The sequence below is a fragment of the Dipodomys spectabilis genome, unplaced genomic scaffold (genome assembly GCF_019054845.1).
Source record: "Dipodomys spectabilis isolate Male_0828 unplaced genomic scaffold, ASM1905484v1 ptg000002l, whole genome shotgun sequence".
Lineage (NCBI taxonomy): Eukaryota > Metazoa > Chordata > Mammalia > Rodentia > Heteromyidae > Dipodomys > Dipodomys spectabilis.
This window is the reverse complement of record NW_024870679.1, coordinates 29,660,187-29,680,104: the sequence shown is the minus strand read 5'-3', so window position 1 is coordinate 29,680,104 and position 19,918 is coordinate 29,660,187. Positions and strand designations below refer to the sequence as shown.

General features: G+C 36.2%; 1 protein-coding gene across 1 annotated transcript in view; it reads right to left on the bottom strand.

Moving 5' to 3' along the window:
- Window positions 1-6,841: 6,841 nt before the first annotated feature.
- Window positions 6,842-19,918, bottom strand: part of Slc44a5 (solute carrier family 44 member 5) — a 282,321-nt gene continuing 269,244 nt past the window's right edge. Inside the window, exons 15-23 of the mRNA XM_042685519.1 lie at window positions 19,498-19,585; window positions 18,777-19,039; window positions 17,779-17,873; window positions 15,091-15,194; window positions 13,577-13,650; window positions 12,909-12,979; window positions 12,701-12,789; window positions 11,338-11,422; window positions 6,842-7,648 (exon numbers count right to left, since the gene is read on the bottom strand). Of these exons, the coding sequence (XP_042541453.1) occupies window positions 7,527-7,648; window positions 11,338-11,422; window positions 12,701-12,789; window positions 12,909-12,979; window positions 13,577-13,650; window positions 15,091-15,194; window positions 17,779-17,873; window positions 18,777-19,039; window positions 19,498-19,585 (991 nt within the window). The 3' untranslated portion in view covers window positions 6,842-7,526. The remainder of the gene's footprint in view (window positions 7,649-11,337; window positions 11,423-12,700; window positions 12,790-12,908; window positions 12,980-13,576; window positions 13,651-15,090; window positions 15,195-17,778; window positions 17,874-18,776; window positions 19,040-19,497; window positions 19,586-19,918) is intronic.

Here is a 19,918-nt window from a genome sequence, read left to right as displayed (position 1 = left end):
TTCATTCTTACCCATCCTTCCCCACCCACCCTTGTCTCAACTTTGTAGGATATACATTGGATTCTCGGCTACACTCTCCCCACCTTCTCATAAGTTGAATTCAGATGGCATTCCACATTCTATAGCATTGACCTGTAGAATCTTACTAGAGACTTCACATTACTTTAGCGTTTCTGTCCTTCCTTGGATATCAAAATGCTTTTTTATCAACATCTTTCCTTCATTTTTATTCTTTTTCTGTGCAGACATTCATGGAATCAGGGTCAATTCAGCTGAGTAGAATGTAATGATCCTAATGTTATTCCAGTATGTCAGATTCCACCCTAGTTTAATATACAGAATGCCTAATCCTGGTTTGATACAGCTCTCCCACCATTGTGCTCTTTAACTACAAAGAGGTATAAGATGAAGATGTACTCTGTTTCTGAACCATGACAGACTAACATTCTTACCTGCCTTAACAATTTTCCCACTTTCTTAAACTATTTTGATTCATGCAGTAGCTATACAAGGGAAAAGAAATTAAACCCAAAGTGAAAACTTTTAAGGGAAAATAGAATGTAACCTCAAATAAGATCTATTTAACTGGTTGAAATGTATTGCATGATAGACCCACTCTCCCAGAATAGAAACCATTACAGAAGAAACCACCAACTTCTATATGGTTCTGACTACCAAGCAATTGGAGAGTTATAAACTAGGAAGAATGCGCTTTCCTTTGGCCATGGAAAATTTAAGAGAATCTGTTGGTTGTGAATCCAACTTTATCCTGATAGCTAAGCCTTGTAGCTAAGCCTGGGTAGCTCATACCTGCAATTCTGGCTGTTTGGGAGGCTGAGATTTGAGGATCCTGGTTCAAAGCCAACCCAGAAGGAAAAGTTCATGAGATTCCAATTTACCACCAAAAACCAAAAGTGGAGCTATGATTTAAATAGTAGAGTACCAGCCTTGATTTCAAAAGCCAAGCAAGAGTCAACGATCTTGAATTTAATCCCCAGTACTGGTGCATGCACGGGTGTCCCCCCCAACATATGCACACACGCACATATACATACACACACACAGATGGTATTATACATGACCATGAATTAATGCACTCACATTAGTTTAAGTGGGTTTGCTTTATTCTCTAGATGATGACAGATTCACTAGTGATCAGAAGTAACTCAGCTAGTTCCCAAGAGACTATTCATTTTCAGTTCCAATATTGAAAATGTGAAAAGTATCTTTGAAAAAGTAATTTATTTCTGATATGTATAGATAATACATACAGTAAGCACTTGGTATTCAGAAATATATAGTTTCAAGGAGACCATCACTAGGCAAAACTGTAAGTGCTCAGGACACACACCACTTAATACTACAAATCTACTCAGAATAACCTATACTAGGTGTATAATAAATCTGAGCATCCATAACTTGAAACCACATGGCATAGTCTACATTACTGCCAAGAAATTATTGGCCTGCACATTAATACTTCTCACCAAAATCTAGACCTTATTTCTGCATTTTATTAGATTATTGCCAATGTTCATTTCTCCTATGATGCCTCCCAACTTTTGCTAAATACATACTGCCTTTCATCAAATGTATATTTTTAATTTTATCACTAAAATTGAGCACAATAATTTTATGTTGCTTCTTGGGGTACCCATTTGCTCTTCGGGAGGAATATTTTTACAAGATGAAAAAAAACTATGGACACAATGAGTCACACAATGACTTAAACACAACCAACAATAATGCAGGCCGACTGAGGGCTTCACTGCCTAAGCCATGTGCTTAAAATGTTTGTTTTTGAGATGTTTCTTATTACTTCTAACCTGTCAAAAATAAATATTTGAGTATGACAAGCTTATTGCAACTCTATTTATTAGGCCTGTATAATTAAATATAAAACAAAAAAGCTGTTGATTTTTAATGGAGTGGGCATCTATTATATTGATACTTATTTTCATTAATGACTTGTAATATTGTGTTCTTGTAATCCTAAGGTTATATTTTAAAAATACATACATTTACAACTATCTGTTGGACAATATTTCAAGAAACTGGAAAAAATGTTAAGGTACCATTTTATACACTATGGTCTGTAATAATGATTTTCGTTCAATTTTGTGCTCCTTTCTCATGCCAAGAAAGACTGATTTATAAAGCATGTTCCTCAATCCAGAACTAGATAATACTGCAGATAATTACTATGCCCGGTTAGAATTTAGGAGCAATTTCCTGAGGTACAACTTGTAAAAGTGAAAGAGCATACGTTGGAATAGTGCTGCTCAGCTATACACTAAAGGGAAACAAGGAATTGTTGCCCAGAATCTGTCTTCCAGCATCAGCTTAAATAGTAGTCACATTATGCTTGTGATCACAAAGAACTTTTCACAGTGATATTTTACTGTATGGCTATGCATATACTTTTTAAGCTCTTAAGCACATAGAAAAACCAATTCAGTCAGAATCTAATTTCCTAAAATTTATTAAAATCAGTGATTTATTGTCTAAAAGTAGGAACTTTTTTGTGGGTGCCAGTATTGGGGCTTGAACTCAAGGCCTGGCTGAAGACTGGTACTCTTCCCCTTAAGCTATATCTCCACTTGCAGCTTTAGATTAGCTAACTAGACATAAAAGTCTCACAGACTTCCCTGTCCCAGCTGACTTCAAATCATTATCCATAGATTTCAACCTCCTTAGTACTTAGGATTACAGTCATGAACCATTAGTGCCTGGCAAAATGTAGGAGTTTTAGGATCAAAAGCATTTAGATTTCTTTTGAAAAACACCAAACTATATTATTTCACTAATAAGAAAATAGCCATTACCTATATTAGCAAACCTTGTGCTGGATTTTAAACGAAAACAGAAAATAAAAAGAAGCTTGTTGTTTACATCTTTGAAAGAAATCCACTAAACTTAAATGCAAAATTAAGGTTTAAACTACTCAACCTAAGACAAAAGAAAAAGATGCTCTGCTAGTTTAAGATAGACCAGAGATAGATATGTTCAATCCTGTTTTGGAAATCTATAGTCAGGTATCATTCACACATTTTAATTTCTCTAAATTTTTCTTAAAAATGATATTTTCTCCTTAGGAAAGCTGGGACAACCAAGTGAGGGAGTAGCAGACATCTGGCAAATTAAAACTAGGAGCAATTAACTAATTCAGGCAATTGTTTGATTTTTTTTAAAGTCCATTTAACATTTAACATAATTATTTGTATTTCATTTCAATTTCAGCTATTTGATGGACCAATGCATAGTCAGAGAAACATGAAATTTAAAAACAAATGTTGACAAAGGAGGAGGCAACAAAGCCTGATAAGGAACGTACTCATTATCTTGCCCATGTAATTGTAACCCCTCTGTACGGTATTTTCACAATAAAAAAAAGTAAAAACAAATGTAGAATGATGGATATTACATACAAAAGCTTTTCTCTTTTCCTAGCTTAAATAAAATAAAAAGGCAGACAAGTATTTCTTATCTAAATCTTTATTGGAAGAAAAAAACAAAACAAAGACTTTAAAACAAAAAATGACAGCAACTTTTATTAAATATTAAACATATTAGTTATCAAAGATATCTGTACAATCTGTTCCTATTAATTCTGCATAGCAGAAGCATACTAATTATAGATTTTAAAACATTATACTCTTGCTTGAGTTTTTTTTAATAAGAGCGTCTAATGTCACGTTTAAACAAATGTGAGAATTGATAAAGCGATAGTAACTTGCTGTTGATCAATCCTCAGATCTTTTGCCAGTTATTATGTGATTGGCATTTTCCTGGTGAATGCTATTACAGACTGAGTAGCAAATTGAATCAAAAGTATCAAATTGAAATTAAAATTAGTAGTAATAGTAAAATGATTTAAAACTCAATTAGAAATGGTTCCCATTTCTATTGGCACAATAAAAAGTAAACATTGTTAGTAAACCCATTATTTTATATAAAAAAGTTAGAAAATGGAATGACATACAGAGATCAGGCTGATGAAAATAAGCATCTCTTTGTGAATGGCGCTGTTCGGTGCATGACAGATCTCTGAGCACCTCCCAGGGGTAAGTTTCCCTTTGTAATTCCTAGAAGTTTTCCTTGCTACTATATGTAAAACACTGAGAAATGCAGTCTTACTCCCACTCTACTTCTAAAGAACTATTATAAAAAAGATTACATTTTTAAAAGAAACCCACACATGTCATTTCAGGATCTTTGTTGTTGTTTTGTTTGCATCTAAGTGCACATTTGCCAGAGGCACAAGGAAAATGCTCATGCCACACAACAGTGAGAATATCACTAATATCTAATAGTGTGCATATCAAACAGGGAAATGATTGATGGTTTTCAGCCAGTGAGCAAGAGGAAAAACAAACACAAGTAGACTTGTTTTATAATCACTAAACATCACAGGTTTTAATTTTTTTAAAACAATGCTTGTAAACTTGCCCACAAGAGCTGGGTAGTATTAAACAGCCAATAAGGCACTTTGTCATTGGATAAAGTAGTAAAGGCTGGATGGTTGGCAATTATTGAACAGGAAACACTCTATACTTAGAGACAGCAAAGATTGGAGTGGGCCAGTCTTTTTTTTTATTGGTTTATTGTCAAACAGGAGTGGGGAAAGCTTTAAAAAATGTTCACTTTGTTTACCAATTTTCCCTGCAGAAGTAATCTTTTAGTTGTACTCTTAAAAAATATAGTAGGAGCTATCAATTCAAATAACATACCTTTTTCAATTTAATATTTAAAAGAATATTAAACATACTAAGTAGTATTTTCAAAACATCCAAGCCACTCTATTTAAAAATGAATTACAAAACAAAAGATCTTAGTATAAAAATGTTCCATGTTATTAACAATTCCTTTGTAACTTCAGATGGCTTCACATTACAGTGTAAGCTTTGGTACAAAACATGCAAAATGCAAGCCAACAAGGTCACGCATAGTGTTGCCAAACCCAAAGTGCTTAGGAAATAACTGTTGCACAGACCCAGCAGATGAGAAACAGGTAACACACCACTGGAGGATGACCAGTGTGCTCTTCTACTTGTAATATTTTGGCTCTTGCTCCAACATGATCTTCATTAGTGATGGAGTCACAAAATAGGGTTTCTCATCAGAACCTTCATTTCTTTCTATATCTTCCACTAGGAGGAAGGATGGCACAGAATCAGTCAAAGCAAAACTGTAAGAGAAGTAATATCGCCATCTGCTGTATACTTGCGTTACAACAATTCCAAATAGTGCTTTTTTTAAAAAAAAATTTTTAAACAAGCAGCACAATTTGGCATCTACTTTACTGTAAACATAGTTATGAGAAAATAATCAGCCCTTGTTATTATATCAGTGAAATAATCTCACTCTGGGTAGCAGGTAAGATTCTGCCAGCATTGCCTGTCTCTCAACAGCTTGACGGAGGAAATAACTTCTACCTTCTTTTGCCAAATTTACTTTATGAATTACTATATTTGTTCAACATTGCCTTTGTTTTGTCATCAACACTCTTGAAAACATTTTTAAAAAGCTGTCACATACAGTGTGTCAAATCCTTCAACTGTCAAGTTTTGAGAATATTGCTCTTTTTTCAGTTATTAGTTTAATTGCTGTATAAGAAAATGGCTACAAAATTTCTGCTCAAAAGCAATTATTATTTTGACTATGATTTTAATTACATGCAGAAGTGGTAAATGGAAACTATTTTTTTTCTGACAATAAGCCATAATATACTTAAACAGGCAACTGATTTTTCACATGCTGATTGATATTTTATTCAACTGATTTCCCAACTTTTATGTGTCTGAGAACCAAGTAGAGAATTTTCTAGTAATTCACACAGTAGTCCACATCAAAACATAATACATCAGAATTTCTTGGCTAGGACATGAGCATCTATATTTATAACAACTTCACAGTTAGAGACTACTGAACTTTTGTTGAGACCCTTTCTAATAAAAATCTAGAAAAATGTAACATCACTCTTCCCTGCATTATGCTTCAAGGAGAATGAGAATGGAGAAAGCTTTTTGCCAAGACATGAATCCAGTGGTACTTTTGACTATAGTAACCTCTAGAAAGTAAGTTAAGAACAAGTTGGTAGTCATTATTAAAATCAATTATTTTGAAAATCATCCCTTTTCTTGCTATGAAGCTGCCATGAACTCAGTCTGCATATAAGTTCCTACACTTCAGGACAGTTGAATAAATTTTATATTTACAATTGCTTTTTAACACAATAATACATTTCTGACTCTCTTCTTAGATGTGTGGATCCTATTTAGACCAACAGGTTAAAGCAATAGTATATTCAAGCTTAGAGTAAAAGCCAAAAGAATGGTAACTGATTCAGTTAATCCATATTGCCACACACATCTGCACACAAGGGCTGCAGAGGCAAGAGATATAAAAGACAGCTCCAAGCTTTGCTCTGCCATGTAAGATTTTAGGCTGACAAAACCCAGCATGTTACTCTGGCCTATAATAGAGGAGTGTGGTGACAACTTTCCTCTTAAGCACTGGAAGAAAGGAGTTCCTAGCCTAAAGGATACCCCTCGAACACCAGATGAGGTATGTCATGGAGGGAGGGACAACAGTCAGTTTCCTTAGGGACAAATCTGAAATGTCTTACTTCTCTTTTCTTTTTCCTCACTAATAGTTGAACTAATTTAATTTCTTTTGTAGAACAAAAATCTCATAATTTAATTTAGAAACAGGTATGTTCCAAAAAAGAAAAAAAATCACACTTCTAAAACAGCTTCATAACTCATCTTCTATATGGTAGGTATGAAACTTCAGGCTCTGTGTGGCCAGACATTCCTATTATTGGAAATGATAGATTCCAGAGCTCAGATTTGACTGTAGTATAAATATCATGACACTAGAGCAAAATGGACTATGAAAGTTCCACGGTAACTTTTACTAGTGCTGCCCTCTGCAGACCCTGTGTGTCATTAATATCTGGATGTCTGTTATGGACTCAATTGGCTCACTGAAATATTCTTTCAAGAGAGCCATTAATAAAGTTCAATCACAGTTTAGAGAGTTGTCCACCAGCTTGAACAGTATAAATATAACCATAGCACCATATTTACAATGTTAGTACCATATGCTGGTTAACTATAACTCAATATTTTATGGCTAGTTGATTACACATTTGTAGTGTTTTCAAAAATTGCCTGAATATCCTTTACAAATATACACTTATAAAAAGATAGGCTATCAAAGTGCCCCCAATGGAAACAGCACACTGACTTATAAAAGTTATTAAACACTTTCAGCTCTAGGTTTTTAAAAAATGTTCTGCATGAACACTTTGCTCTTCAGTGGGAACCACTCCATAAAGTATTACGACCTCACCCAAGCCATTGCCATGCAAACCCAATGCCCCAGTTGGCACACCTCAGTTCTGTGCTAATTCTTTAGAAATAGCACAGAAAGTTCACATTCCTCGAAAGCAACATTTTTAAATGACAATGGATCTGATTTACAGAACTTCAGCTTAGGCCATGACACTGTTTGGAACTGTACTACTTCTGGGAAACTTTCTGCTTCTGGGGAACTGGTTGCTTCTTGGTCAGAATCCCGTGAAGGTTAGGGGTTATGAAGTAAGGTTTTTCTGCTGATCCGTCATTTCTTTCCAGATCTTCACCTGTATATGCAGCAGTGCAAAAGCAGCAAACAGCCACAGAACAATTGAATGCATTTTTATGAATGGCAGAGTCGAACAGGGGAAAAGAATCAGAGAAATCAGCGTTAGAAACCAAAGAGAAGATAAGTGCAGTTAAGTTGTTAATGCTGGACAAGGCAAGATGCCCCAACTTCTTGCAGGAAGCACCATCCTTTTTCATCCTTTCCACTGGCTCCTCCCACTCCCAATGAGGTTTCCTTAAAGACCTTCCATAGTTCCACACCAAGATGTTAACATTAAATCCTATCACTGCTTATTTCAGAAAAGCATAAACTTAGCACACTCATAGTGATGGAGTTGAATAACAAATGTACTGATTCTGTGAGAAGTGTACATTCACTGAATCTCAGGCCTTGAAATCTCCTTGTGTTTGTTGTATTTGTTGTTGATGCTGATGATATCTAGTCCAAGCAGGCCTCCAACTTGCAATCTTCCTGTTTCAACCTCCTAAGTGCTGGGTTATAGGTGTACACACTATACTGGTCAAAGTTAACATTCAGTGGTAGTCCACACAGGGGAAGAAGCTGAGGCACAGGGGTGTAACAATGCTGAAGGCTGAGGGAATGAGGAAGACAGGAGGACCCTCCCCATTGACATCTAGTCCAGCCCTCATCCTACTTTTAATACATAGTGTCCTGCCCTCTACCCTTGTGGGCTGCCTCAGATTATACTCAAAAGCAAATGCCAGTATTGTCTGACTTTCTGCAATATGTGAATTGATCTTGCTGTGTTTAGGCTAATATTCACCAAGCCTCCAGGTAGGGAAATTCCAAAACCATACTGGGAAACAAAATCTTTGCCTGAAATTAAATTTCTATCAAGGACACATGATTCATAGCAGACAGTATCTATACTCTATTAGGAATAAATGGGTTACTGATTTACTTTTACATTAGATCTCATAGTGACTTCCTCATATACAAAATAAAAAGTTAAGGGGAGAACATGACAAATATGAAACATCTATTTTTGTTGTTGCTGTTTTTGCTATAGATTACACATATGTCTGTATCATCATTACCCCTGAGATATTTGATAGGAAGTGTGGTTTTGTTCACCTTAATAATTACCTATAACTATTATGGGAGATGCATTGACTTATAATGTTAAAAAAGTATTTCTATAAATAAAACATTTACAGTTGGCTGATTTTTTTTAAAAAGTCAAGTTTTCTGAGAATCAAGATAATCAGTATAAAAAGTCATATAAAAAGTAAAAAATTCTGGCTCCACACTCAGAATGTGGCTTAGAATCTTACTGATGAATCTTCTGCAATGTACGATGTTGCTAGTCACAGAAGCTGGAGAGGGAAGGGAAATGCCATGTGGCTTCCCTTGCTTTTTATTATTATTCATAGAAAAGTCTTTGAACATACATCTGAACATACAGTGAGGAATAAAAAGGATATTATACCTGATTTTCAAGAAGTTGGGTGAAAAACATTTCTCATGGGCCAAATCAAAACTCCACTGTCACTGAAATGGATGGCATTAGTTTATGTTCTCAAAGACTTGGAAGCTATTAAGTTTGGGATATTTTCTTAAATTTTGAAAAACAAATTTCTCAGCTATAAGAGTAAGGAGCATCACAGAGAGCTCTCTTCCTGTTGCTTCCACGAGGAACGTTGGAAGTGAAAGAAGTACACCAGCAATCCAGAACTCACCTTCACGGGTCTTCAGGACTCACTGGTTATAGGCACCTATGTCCACCCCATAACCACATAGAGATTTAGTTCTATTTTCTAAACATGTATTTGCTTCAAAAACAAAAATAAAACACCAAGAATTCAGGAAAAAATATATTCCAGTTCCATTTCTTTGATTTTTTTGTCCAGTTATTGAAAGATTTAAACATATTCAGAAAGAAAAAGACAGATTATTTTCTAGGGAATATATGTATGTGTGTGTGTGTGTGTGTGTGTGTGTATAACATCTGTGTCCTTGTTAAGAATAACCTGTAGGTTTCCTACAAGGGGATTGGCTCAGTAATGTTGTAAAGAAAATGATATTTTGGGGGACATACGGGACACTACTAGGACTTTAATGCAGGTACTTGCTAGGCAGGTATACTGCTACTTGAGCCACACTCACAGCCCAGAAAATAAGATTTTTTTTCTTGCTTCTCTGAAAAACTAGGTACCAAAAAAATAAACTCTCAGGGTGCAGAGCAGTATAATAGGCTGGGTTTTTTTTACCTGCTGAAGAGATGTCACTGAAGGAAAAGGTCAGATTAAAGTCCTAACAGATACTACAGAGTATTTTAGATGAGGTGCTAAAACATCTGTCTGGGAATGCCCCATAGCAGCAGCATCTAGGTCATGATGAAAGCTTTTCTAAAGAAGAGTTTGAACTCTTAAGTGTCTAAATTGATCCAGCTACTTCCTAGGCAGATTCCTCTCTGAATCTTACCCATCTGTCTTCATGTTATGTAGCATCAACTAGCCCTATGTGGCTTTGAAACTATTGTCAGCTTGGCTTTATCAGAATCTGTCAGGGATTTCTTCAAAGAATTTCCAAAACCTAGCTAAAGAATTCCAGTTACATCCTCAGTTATGTTCACATAGCACTATAGAAGTCAACCATCCTTATGCATCTAAAAACATTAAGAACTCAAAAAAAAAGCCAAGCTTGTAGCTCACATTTGTAATCTTAGCTACTCAAGAGACTGAGATTTGAGACTCATGGTTCACAGCCCACTCTGGCAGACAAACCACTAGACTCTTTACCTCCCATGAACCAGTAAAAAGTCAGAACTAGAAGTGTGGCCCAAGTGAGAGCACCAGCCTTGAGGGAAAAAGCCAAGAGAAAGCAAAAGGCCCAGGATTCAAACCTTCATAATGAAAAATAAATGAAAAGAAAGGAAAAAGCATAATTTCTAGCTAGCACTATGCAATATCGCCTGAGGTTTACTGCAGTAGGTGACTCCTTTGTACTTGGCAAACTCTATTCTTTCAGCTGTTACATTTTTTGGTTTTGTGTGTGTGTGTGTGTGTGTGTGTGTGTGTGTGTGTGTGTGTGTGTGTGTGTGTGTGTGTGTGTGTTTGTGTATGTATGTGATTTTCTGTTTTACTTACAGCTTTATAGAAATATCAATTTTCCCGAGATTTATTGAAGTAAAATTGACAAAATTGTACTTAAGCTATATAAAATTTTAATATGCATTTAATTGTGGGATGATTACTAATCAGTTAATTAGCATATAATCCCCTTCCATAGTTGATATTTGTTGTGTGTGTGGTACAAACACTCAAGGTCTTTCACATCAAATTTTAAAGTGCTATTGTCTACACCATTCTCTGCATTAGCTGTCAAGACTCGTTCTTGTAATTGGAGTTTGTGCCATTTGACAAACATCTCCTCATTTTAGTTACCCCTCTGATCCTGGCTACTGTTTGTCTGCTCTGCTTCACTGTCTGAGTTTGAGTCTTTAGCTGTCACCTATAAGAGAGATCATGAATTATTTGTCTCCTTCCCTCTGGCTCATTTGTTAGCAGTTAAAGATTAAAGTATGCCAACTAAGTAATGTTTCCTCTTAGTTGTGATTGCAGCCAGGTGATAGAATATCCACAAGCTAGTTAAGCACATGGGACTCATCTTTCTCATCTTTCAATTATCCACAGGAAGGGGGAAATGTGCATACTGAATACTTACAGAAGCAGATAAAAATTGTTTCAACACACATTGCATAGACACTGAAGAACCCATGAGCAATTAGATATGATCCAACAATGACAGTCTGCAAATAGATAAAGAGAATCAACACATCATTGACTGTCCACAATCTATAAACAAAAGCCATAATCAGAAAGCTTCGAAAGACTCTGTTGGGGAAAGATTTCAATATACAGATCAAAATACTGAATGATCAGGCTTTTGTGAGCTTTGACCTGAGATTAGAACATTTAGAAAATATTCTAAATTACATACCCATTTCTTACTGATGTTTCTCAATGCATACAAAACGCATCTCCCCTTAATTCTATCCATAGCAAGGTGGTGAAGCGGAAGGGGTTAAGAACACATAGTGCCTGGGTTTGCATTATCGCTCAGGCATTCAACAGTGACTTAAGTTTCCCTGTGTTTGCTTTTTTAAATTGGCAATGGAGAACAGAAGAGTGATAGCAGCATTTGTTTTATAGATTAAGAGAGCTAATATATTGTAATAGATACTGCAAGGCTCCTCCAGCTGCCTGGTCCACTCCATCCACAGTGGTAGAGAATGTGGGCTGCTGATGATTCAGCTGCTTCCCTGATTAGGAAATGCCCTCCCTGCAAGGAACAGTGTCACTGAAGGTTAAGTCACCATCTGGAGGTCAGATCATGGTTAACAGCTGCATAGTACGATTTACAAAGGCCCATTCCTTTACCAGAACTTCCTATAATTATGTCTGAAGCCTCAGCTCTAACTATAGTATGGATCAGTTTTTCCTGCTGCACTCCTCACTTCCTTATAGATATAATTCAGAGAAGGATTGCTAATAAACCTGCATGCAATCCTCTATCTGATGAGCAGTTTTCCAAGCAACCTAGCCCCTAAAGCAGGAGGATGAGGGTTGGCACAAAGTAAGATCAATGACATTAGCTGTCATGATTATTTTTCCTATTTTCTGTTTGCCTTTTTAAAAAAAAGAGTTTCCTCTCTGATGAATCAGAATCAATACCCAACTTCTATGGAATGAATTGTATCACCCTAAAATCTTACACTGAAATCTTAATCCCCAAAGTGATTGAATTTGAATGTCACCAGGGTTATGTCTTAATGGAGGGAATAGTGCCCTTACAAGGAGAAGCATTCTCCTTGTAAGAAGATGATTCTTCTCTCCACTAGAAGAAATAGCCAGGGAACCCTCTGTGAAGCAGGAAGAGACCCTCACCCAGAACTGAACAATCAGGACTTTTAGCTTGAAATTCCCAGCTTTGAAGACCAAGAGGAATAAATTCCTATTATTCAAGCTGCCCACTCTATGACATTTTTGTTACAGCACTCCCAACGGACTAAGACGTCAGCTCTTACCAGCAAAGGGATCCAGTAGTAATTTAATGATGTTGGTTCATAATCGACCATTGGCAACCTTTCTGTGAAGAGCAAGAAGGCCAAAAGTCCTAAATGGGAAAGGCAGAGCATGTCCATTATGTATTTGCAGAGACACATAGCTTTCTGTAGTAAATTTTCCAAGTATAGTTTCATCTTTTTATTAATCTTACTTTGAATATCTACTTACCTATAAAGCCAGAAACTAGAACTTTCCCCAGGAGTAATACAAAGTGTGTAACTTCATCTGTAACTGCAACTCTGAGTATTAGAGAAAAAAAGGAAAGTGTAATTTTGTGTTTAAAATACAGTTGCTGCTTGAAATGTATTAAACACCTCATGAATTCATTTTGATGTGTTTTAGCTGGCATTTTATTTGGCAGTTGGTAAGTGAGAAAAATGTAAGTCAAATCCAGGTATGAAGTTCTGACATTTTGAATGAAGTAGACAGAAGATGGCATCATAAGGCTGCTAGGTTTCACACATGGAAGTATTGGCCTCTATCTTCTGCTTCAAGGCTAGCAGACATGCTACATCCTGAGGATGCTCTCTTTGATTTTATCGACTCAGTTTCCACCAAGTTTGGGAAGGGGAGTGGCGAATATCCTCCAAAGAGGATAAATGTGATTTATCTAGGAAATGTTTAAACAGACAGGATAATGCAAGTGAATAAATGCCAATAGGTGTAAAAATCTAGGCAGCTGATAGGAGCAATTCTAAAATATGAAAAAGAATGATGTGAGAGAATGTTTAAACAGATCAAGTTAAAAATATAATATTATTAATGGCAATATGTAAAATATGTCATGTTTGAGGTTCACCAAATTGTCTATTTCAGTCTTCACCCTCATTACTTACTTTAAAATGTTTCTCATCAGCAGATTGAAAGCATCTCTTGCTGACCTGCAGAAGTTTTTGCCATACAGTGCAATCTGAGGCAGACAATTGGTAATCTTGTGTCAGTAATATACGATGACAAGATCAAAGGGCAATTCAGCAAAAACAAAAAAATTATTCTTGCAATTCATACTAATATCCCATCCTCTTTCCAACATTGACAAGAAGGCCTGTAAGCTATGTGTCCTCATCTCTTCTCAACTTCAAGAATCACTAACACTAAAGTGCTTTTCACCTGTGGTATGTCCCTGAACTCCAGTGGATCAGCAGCCTCAAAGAGAAGTAGGGCTTCTTCTCCAGGTTTAGGTAGAGCTTTTGTCTTTGAAATGCTTTGGCTAGCGAATGTTGCTGAATGAGTTAAATATTGTTTTCTTGGGTCTGAGAAGTTGGCTTAGTGGTAGAGTGCTTGCCTAGCATGCCTGAGGCCCTGGGTTCGATTCCTCAGCACAACATAAGCAGAAAAAGCTGGAAGTGACGCTGTGGCTCAAGTGGTAGAGTGCTAGCCTTGAGCTGAAGAGCTGAGGGACAGCGCCCAGGCCCAGAGTTCAGGCCCCACGACTGACAAAAAATAAAAAATATTGTTTTCTTCCCCCATCAAAACTTATTCTTAAAGAAATTCAAGACCTTTACTATTCTTGGTTTACTGATTAAAAGGCTCAGAAAGCAATACTATCACTGTAGATAAATTAAGGAATATTTGAATCTCTGTGATATTTTAATATTTGAATCACTGTATCTCATTATGATGTAAAGAAAGTGATATAGCTTCTAAATGTTAAAAGAATTATATTTCTGGATCCCCTATTTTTTTAAAAAAAACCTCTTTAGAAGTCTCCAGATTCCCAAGGGAAATGTGAATAAGTTTAACCAAACATTTCCAATGCCAACATATTTTAATACAAGATTCATAGAAAGGATCAAATATCTTCCCTTGAAATTATGTAAATCCCTGAGTTAGGAAGATAATTTCTGCTAAGTAAAATATGGATTAAGTGAGCTTTCATCTTTACTAAACTGTCGAAGACATACATAACCATCTTCCATCCAGCACATTTTTAAATTGTCAATGCAAATTATTATTATTATTATTGTTGGTCATGGGGCTTGAACTCTGGGCCTGGGCTCTTCAGTTCAAGGCAAGCACTCTACCACTTGAGTCATGGCACCACTTTCAGTTTTCTAGTGGTTAATTGGAGATAAGAGGCTCACAGACTTTCCTGCCTGGGCTGGCTTTGAACTGCGATCTTCAGATCTGAGTCTCCTGAGTAGCTAGGATTACAGATGTGAGCCACCGGCACCCAGTACAAATTATATTTTTATCCTCAGAAAAGGCATAATATCTCAAATAGGAAAGCACACTCTTGTCATGTGATGGCTTCACAGATCCTCAAATGAACATGATAAGTTCAATTATAGGGTATAAAAGCACTTTAGAAAGAGCAAGGTAGACATGATTTTTTAAAAAATCTGCTTACCATAATGTAGGCATTCCTGTTTAAAAACTTCACCATGTTTTCTAAACACCAGAAACAGCACTTCAGACAGCATTGTAAGAATTTAGCAAAGATGTTTTGGGCATCTAAAAAAAAAACATTAAATTAATGATTTGCAACTGAGCTCTGTGATTAAAAATAAATAATAATAAAGTATTCTAAGTTAGCTTTAAAATTTTAATGTGGTAAAATATGCACAGTATAAAATTTTTCCATTTTAAGTATTCAGCAGTGCCATGCACTCATCACTGTCCATTTTCAGAACTTTATTATCATCTCAAAATAGAAATTCTATATTTGTTCAGTAGCTGTCCCTTCCTAATAACCTCTGTAATCTCTATTATTCTTTGTCTATATGAATTTGCCTTTTCCAGCCAGACAAAATGTGCTCTTACATCTGCTTATTTTGCTTGACATAATGTTTTAAAGGCTTATCATTTTGTGCTTCTTAAAGATTAATATTTTATAGTATGTATATAATATGTTTTTCCATTCACCAGTTAGTAGATTTGAGTTGTTTTCACTTTTTGGATATTAAGAATAAAGATAAAGATAAAGATGCATTGTATTTATAAACTGCTTCATTGAACTGCTTCATTCAACTCTTTGTACAACTACTTCAGTAACATATATTTTAAAATAATGCTGCCATGAATATCTGTTTGAATCCTGTTCCCAACTCATTTGAATACAAATCTAGAAGTGGAATTTCAGGGTCAGTTGAAATTCTAATTTTTTACTCTTTTGAAGAACTTCCATACTGTTTTCCACAGTGATTAGACCATTTTACATTCTTACCAGCAACACTCAAAGGATCTAATTTCTTTATATCCTTGACAACACTTACAACTTTGTTTGTTCTCTTCATAGCCACTTTAATGGGTGTCAAGTGGTATCTCATTATGGTTTTAATTTTATTTTTTCTAATGACTAGTAATATTTTTCACCTTTTTTTTGCGTCTACTTGTATCACCTCTCAGATTTCCACTGAAATTTGCCTATTTTTGATTAGTTCTACTTTTTTGCTATTGAGTTATAGAAGTTTTCAAAATTTATTCTGATAAGGGCATTTGGCATGCTTTTTGCAGAATATTCTTTTCCATTGCATGAGTCTTCATTCTCATTTTTCATTCATTTTTTTCCACATTTTTTGTGCCAGTTGTGGGGCTTGAGCTCAGGCCCTGGGCTGTCCCTAAGCTTCTAGCTCAAGGTTAGTGGAGCCACAGTTCCACTTCGACTATTTTGGTAATTTATTGGAAATAAGAGTCTCATGGACTTTCCTGTCTGTGCTGGCTTCAAACTGCAATCCTCAAATGTCAGCCTCCTGAGTTTCTAGGGTTATAGGTTTGAACCATCAGTATCAAGCATTGATTTTTTTTCTTATGTTGTGGTTTGATAGCCAAGAAATTACCATCAAATCTGCTATCATGAAGACCTCTTCCTATGTTTTCTTCTAAAAGTTTTTTTTTTTTTTTTTTTGGTCCGGTCGTGGGACCTGAACTCTGGGCCTGGGCGCTGTCCCTCAGCTCTTCAGCTCAAGGCTAGTGCTCTACCACTTGAGCTACAGCACCACTTCCGGCTTTTCTGTTTGCTTATGTGGAGCTGAGGAATCGAGCCCCAGGGCCTCATGCATGCAAGACAAGCGCTCTACCACTGAGCCACCTTCCCAGCCCCCGTTCTAAAAGTTTTATAGTATATTAGCCCTTCTGTTTAGGTCTGGTGCTTTCCGAGTTAATTTCTTTGGATATAAGGTTCAGGCCCAACTTCATGCTTTTATATATGGATATTACAATTTTCCCTCACTATTAACCGAAAAGACTTGCCTTTCTGCATCAGGCTTACTCCAGGTCTATATATCTGTCCTGCTGTCAATGCCACCCTCTTGCTGTAGCTTTGCATTGAGGTTTTTGTTTTTGGTTTAGTTTGGTGTTTTGTGGGGAGAGGATGGTTTTGTTTTGTTTTGGTGCTGTTCTGGAGCTTGAACTCAGGGCCTGGACTCTGTCCCTGAACATTTTCACTCAAAGCTAGTCCTCTACCACTTGAGCCACAGTTTTATGGTGGTTAATTGGAGATGAGAGTCTCATGAAACTTCTCTCCCTAGACTGGCTTTGAACTACAATCCTCAGAACTCAGCCTTTTGAATAGCTGGGATTATGGCCATGAGCCACTGGAACCTGCCTTTGGCATTAAGTTTTAAAATAAGTACCCAAACTCTGCCTTTTCTTTCTCGAGATTGTTTTGACTATTTTAGGTACACTATAAACAGAGCTAGTTTGTTTATATAGTGTATGTGTCCTATGCGAAGACTTAGGCCAATGACACTTGGAGTTAAAGTGTAAGCCTAGCCTGACCTGAACACTAGACTTATTTCCGCTTATCTGACATTGCCATGCTTCTCAGCTGTAACACTCTGAGTAGAATCATTAGTCTTTTTAAAATTTGCTTCAGCTATCTCCAGATTTTTTTTTTCTCTTCACAACTGTTGCTCCCTTCTCCTGATATCCAAAATCTTCAGCAAGTCCTCTAGGGTTGTCCTTAAAAACATATTCAAACTTGATTATTTCCATCTTTACTAGGCCAAGTTACAGCTACCAGGCCTCTCCACACTTCAGCCATATTCTATTCTCCTTGGGGAAATCAGAGTGCCTCACATCAGTTGTAGAACTCTACCTTTAATACGACGGTCCAAGTATTCTAGGGTTGCTTTAAATGTTTGAATTACTGCAAGGATTAATGATCCATATGCTAGAGATCCTGTATGATACCTGGGCAAAGATAAAATGAGAATAAAAGGTAAAATAATTTGATTGCTAAGTAACAGGTTTCAACTTGAACAATTTTCAGATGTAAAAGAGATCTGCTGGAAAAAGAGCCTTTCACGCTCTCATTCAAAGGTCTGTATTGACATCTGTTATGTCTTTTGTCAATGAATAGTGTATTCTCATAAAATAGGATGTTTAATCTGAGCAATAGAGCTACAGAGCCAGGTTATTTCTTAATCTTTCCTTTAGTGCCCCTTCCTCCACCCCTTCTCATCTCTAATCACCTATGGAATTTAGAAGGATATTGGCCAAGGTAAGAGACAGTATCCAGGTATCAGTGGCTCACCCTGTAATCCTAGCTACTCGAGAGAATGAGATCTGAGCATCACAGTACAGGCAGAAAGTCCCCATGAGACTCTTATCTCCAATGAACCTCTCAAAAATCAGAAGTGGTGCTGTGGCTCAAGAGGAAGAGTGCTAGCCTTGAGCACAATGAAGCTCAGGGACAGTGCCCAGGCCTTGAGTTCAAGCCCCACAACTGACAGAGAGAGGGAGAGAGAGACAGAGAGACAGACAGAGAGAGAGAGAGAGAGAGAGAGAGAGAGAGAGAGAGAGAGAGAGAGAGAGAGAGAGAGAGAGAGAAAGAGAGAGAGAGAGAGAGAGAGAGAGAAATATCTATGAAATCAAACAAGCCAATGAACATCCATAAATCTTGAATCATGCTTTCAGCTTATTTGCATCTTGTCACTTGAATTAATTAGCCAAGATGGAAAAAGTACACTGTGTATATACATATATATTATATAACAGTTATATATATACTGTTTTATATATATATATATATATAATGTATAATAAATTGTATGTAACTGAAGAAAAGGTTGTAGTGTTCAACATAGGGCTTACCGTATGGCTCGACCAAATGCAGTAAAAAGTGGATGTGGTGGGATGTCATCAGGCTTTCTCATGGCCCAGTAATAAGTAGCAAAGGCACCAGCAAGGGCACATTGACCCAATGAAATGACGAAGTTTATAAGCCAGAGAAAGAGAAACAGATTGTATATATGGAAGGTAGGAATGTACTTATGGTACAGACTCATTCCGCCGTAGAAAGCAAAGTTACACAGAGCCCCAGGGCAACTTTTGATAACTTCAGTTGTGTTGAATATCTACACTCAGAGAAAGAAAAACACAGAGAATATACTAAATGTCATTCCTTTGTCTCTTTGGTAGTACTCAACTATATTTCTGTATGTCTTATTTTCTCCATTAGCTTTTTTGGTTACTCTTTTATTTGCTATTTTATTGATTATATATACATATATATATTTATTTAATGAGCTCTGGAAAGAACCTCATTTTAAAATATATGCTCATTACTCACTCACTAATAAATTTCACATTTGTTAATCATACAAACTTCTTGGGTACATGATGGTTTAAAAAATCTTTGTGCTCTCTTTCCATTCTGTTTCCTGTTTTTAATGCTCATTGCTAACCCACACATTATCCCCACTTCAGTATATAGCATTTATTTCCAAATGACAGTCACAACCACGAAATGAAATGTAGTAAAATGTAGTAAAAAAAAAATCAAAGTAGATCAAGGAGAGTTTCTCTTACTTACCTCTGGGTCACATGTTTCATTTTCATGTACGCATTTCCCCTCTGGGACTACAACTTTGTACACAGGAACACCTGAAGTTGCCAAGAAACTGGGAGAATTCTATTAAGGATAAACAATTCACTGGTAACTTGCAAATAGTAGACAAGGAAAAAAATGTAGATAATTCTGAAATCCATAGAAAGATTAATTTCAAAATTCTTCTAATATTTTAATAATTCATCTACCTATCATACCTAGTGTCATATGGGTCAGTCCCATTGAGTGGCCCCTAAAAATCAATTAAATATAACAGAGTTTTCTTAGATTGTTGCAAAGTATTATATGTAAAGACAAAATATAACAAGTAGACCACATGATCTATTTCACGGAAAATGACATCATTGACTGAGATATTTTAAGGCTTGAAAAAATAAGCCAGTTT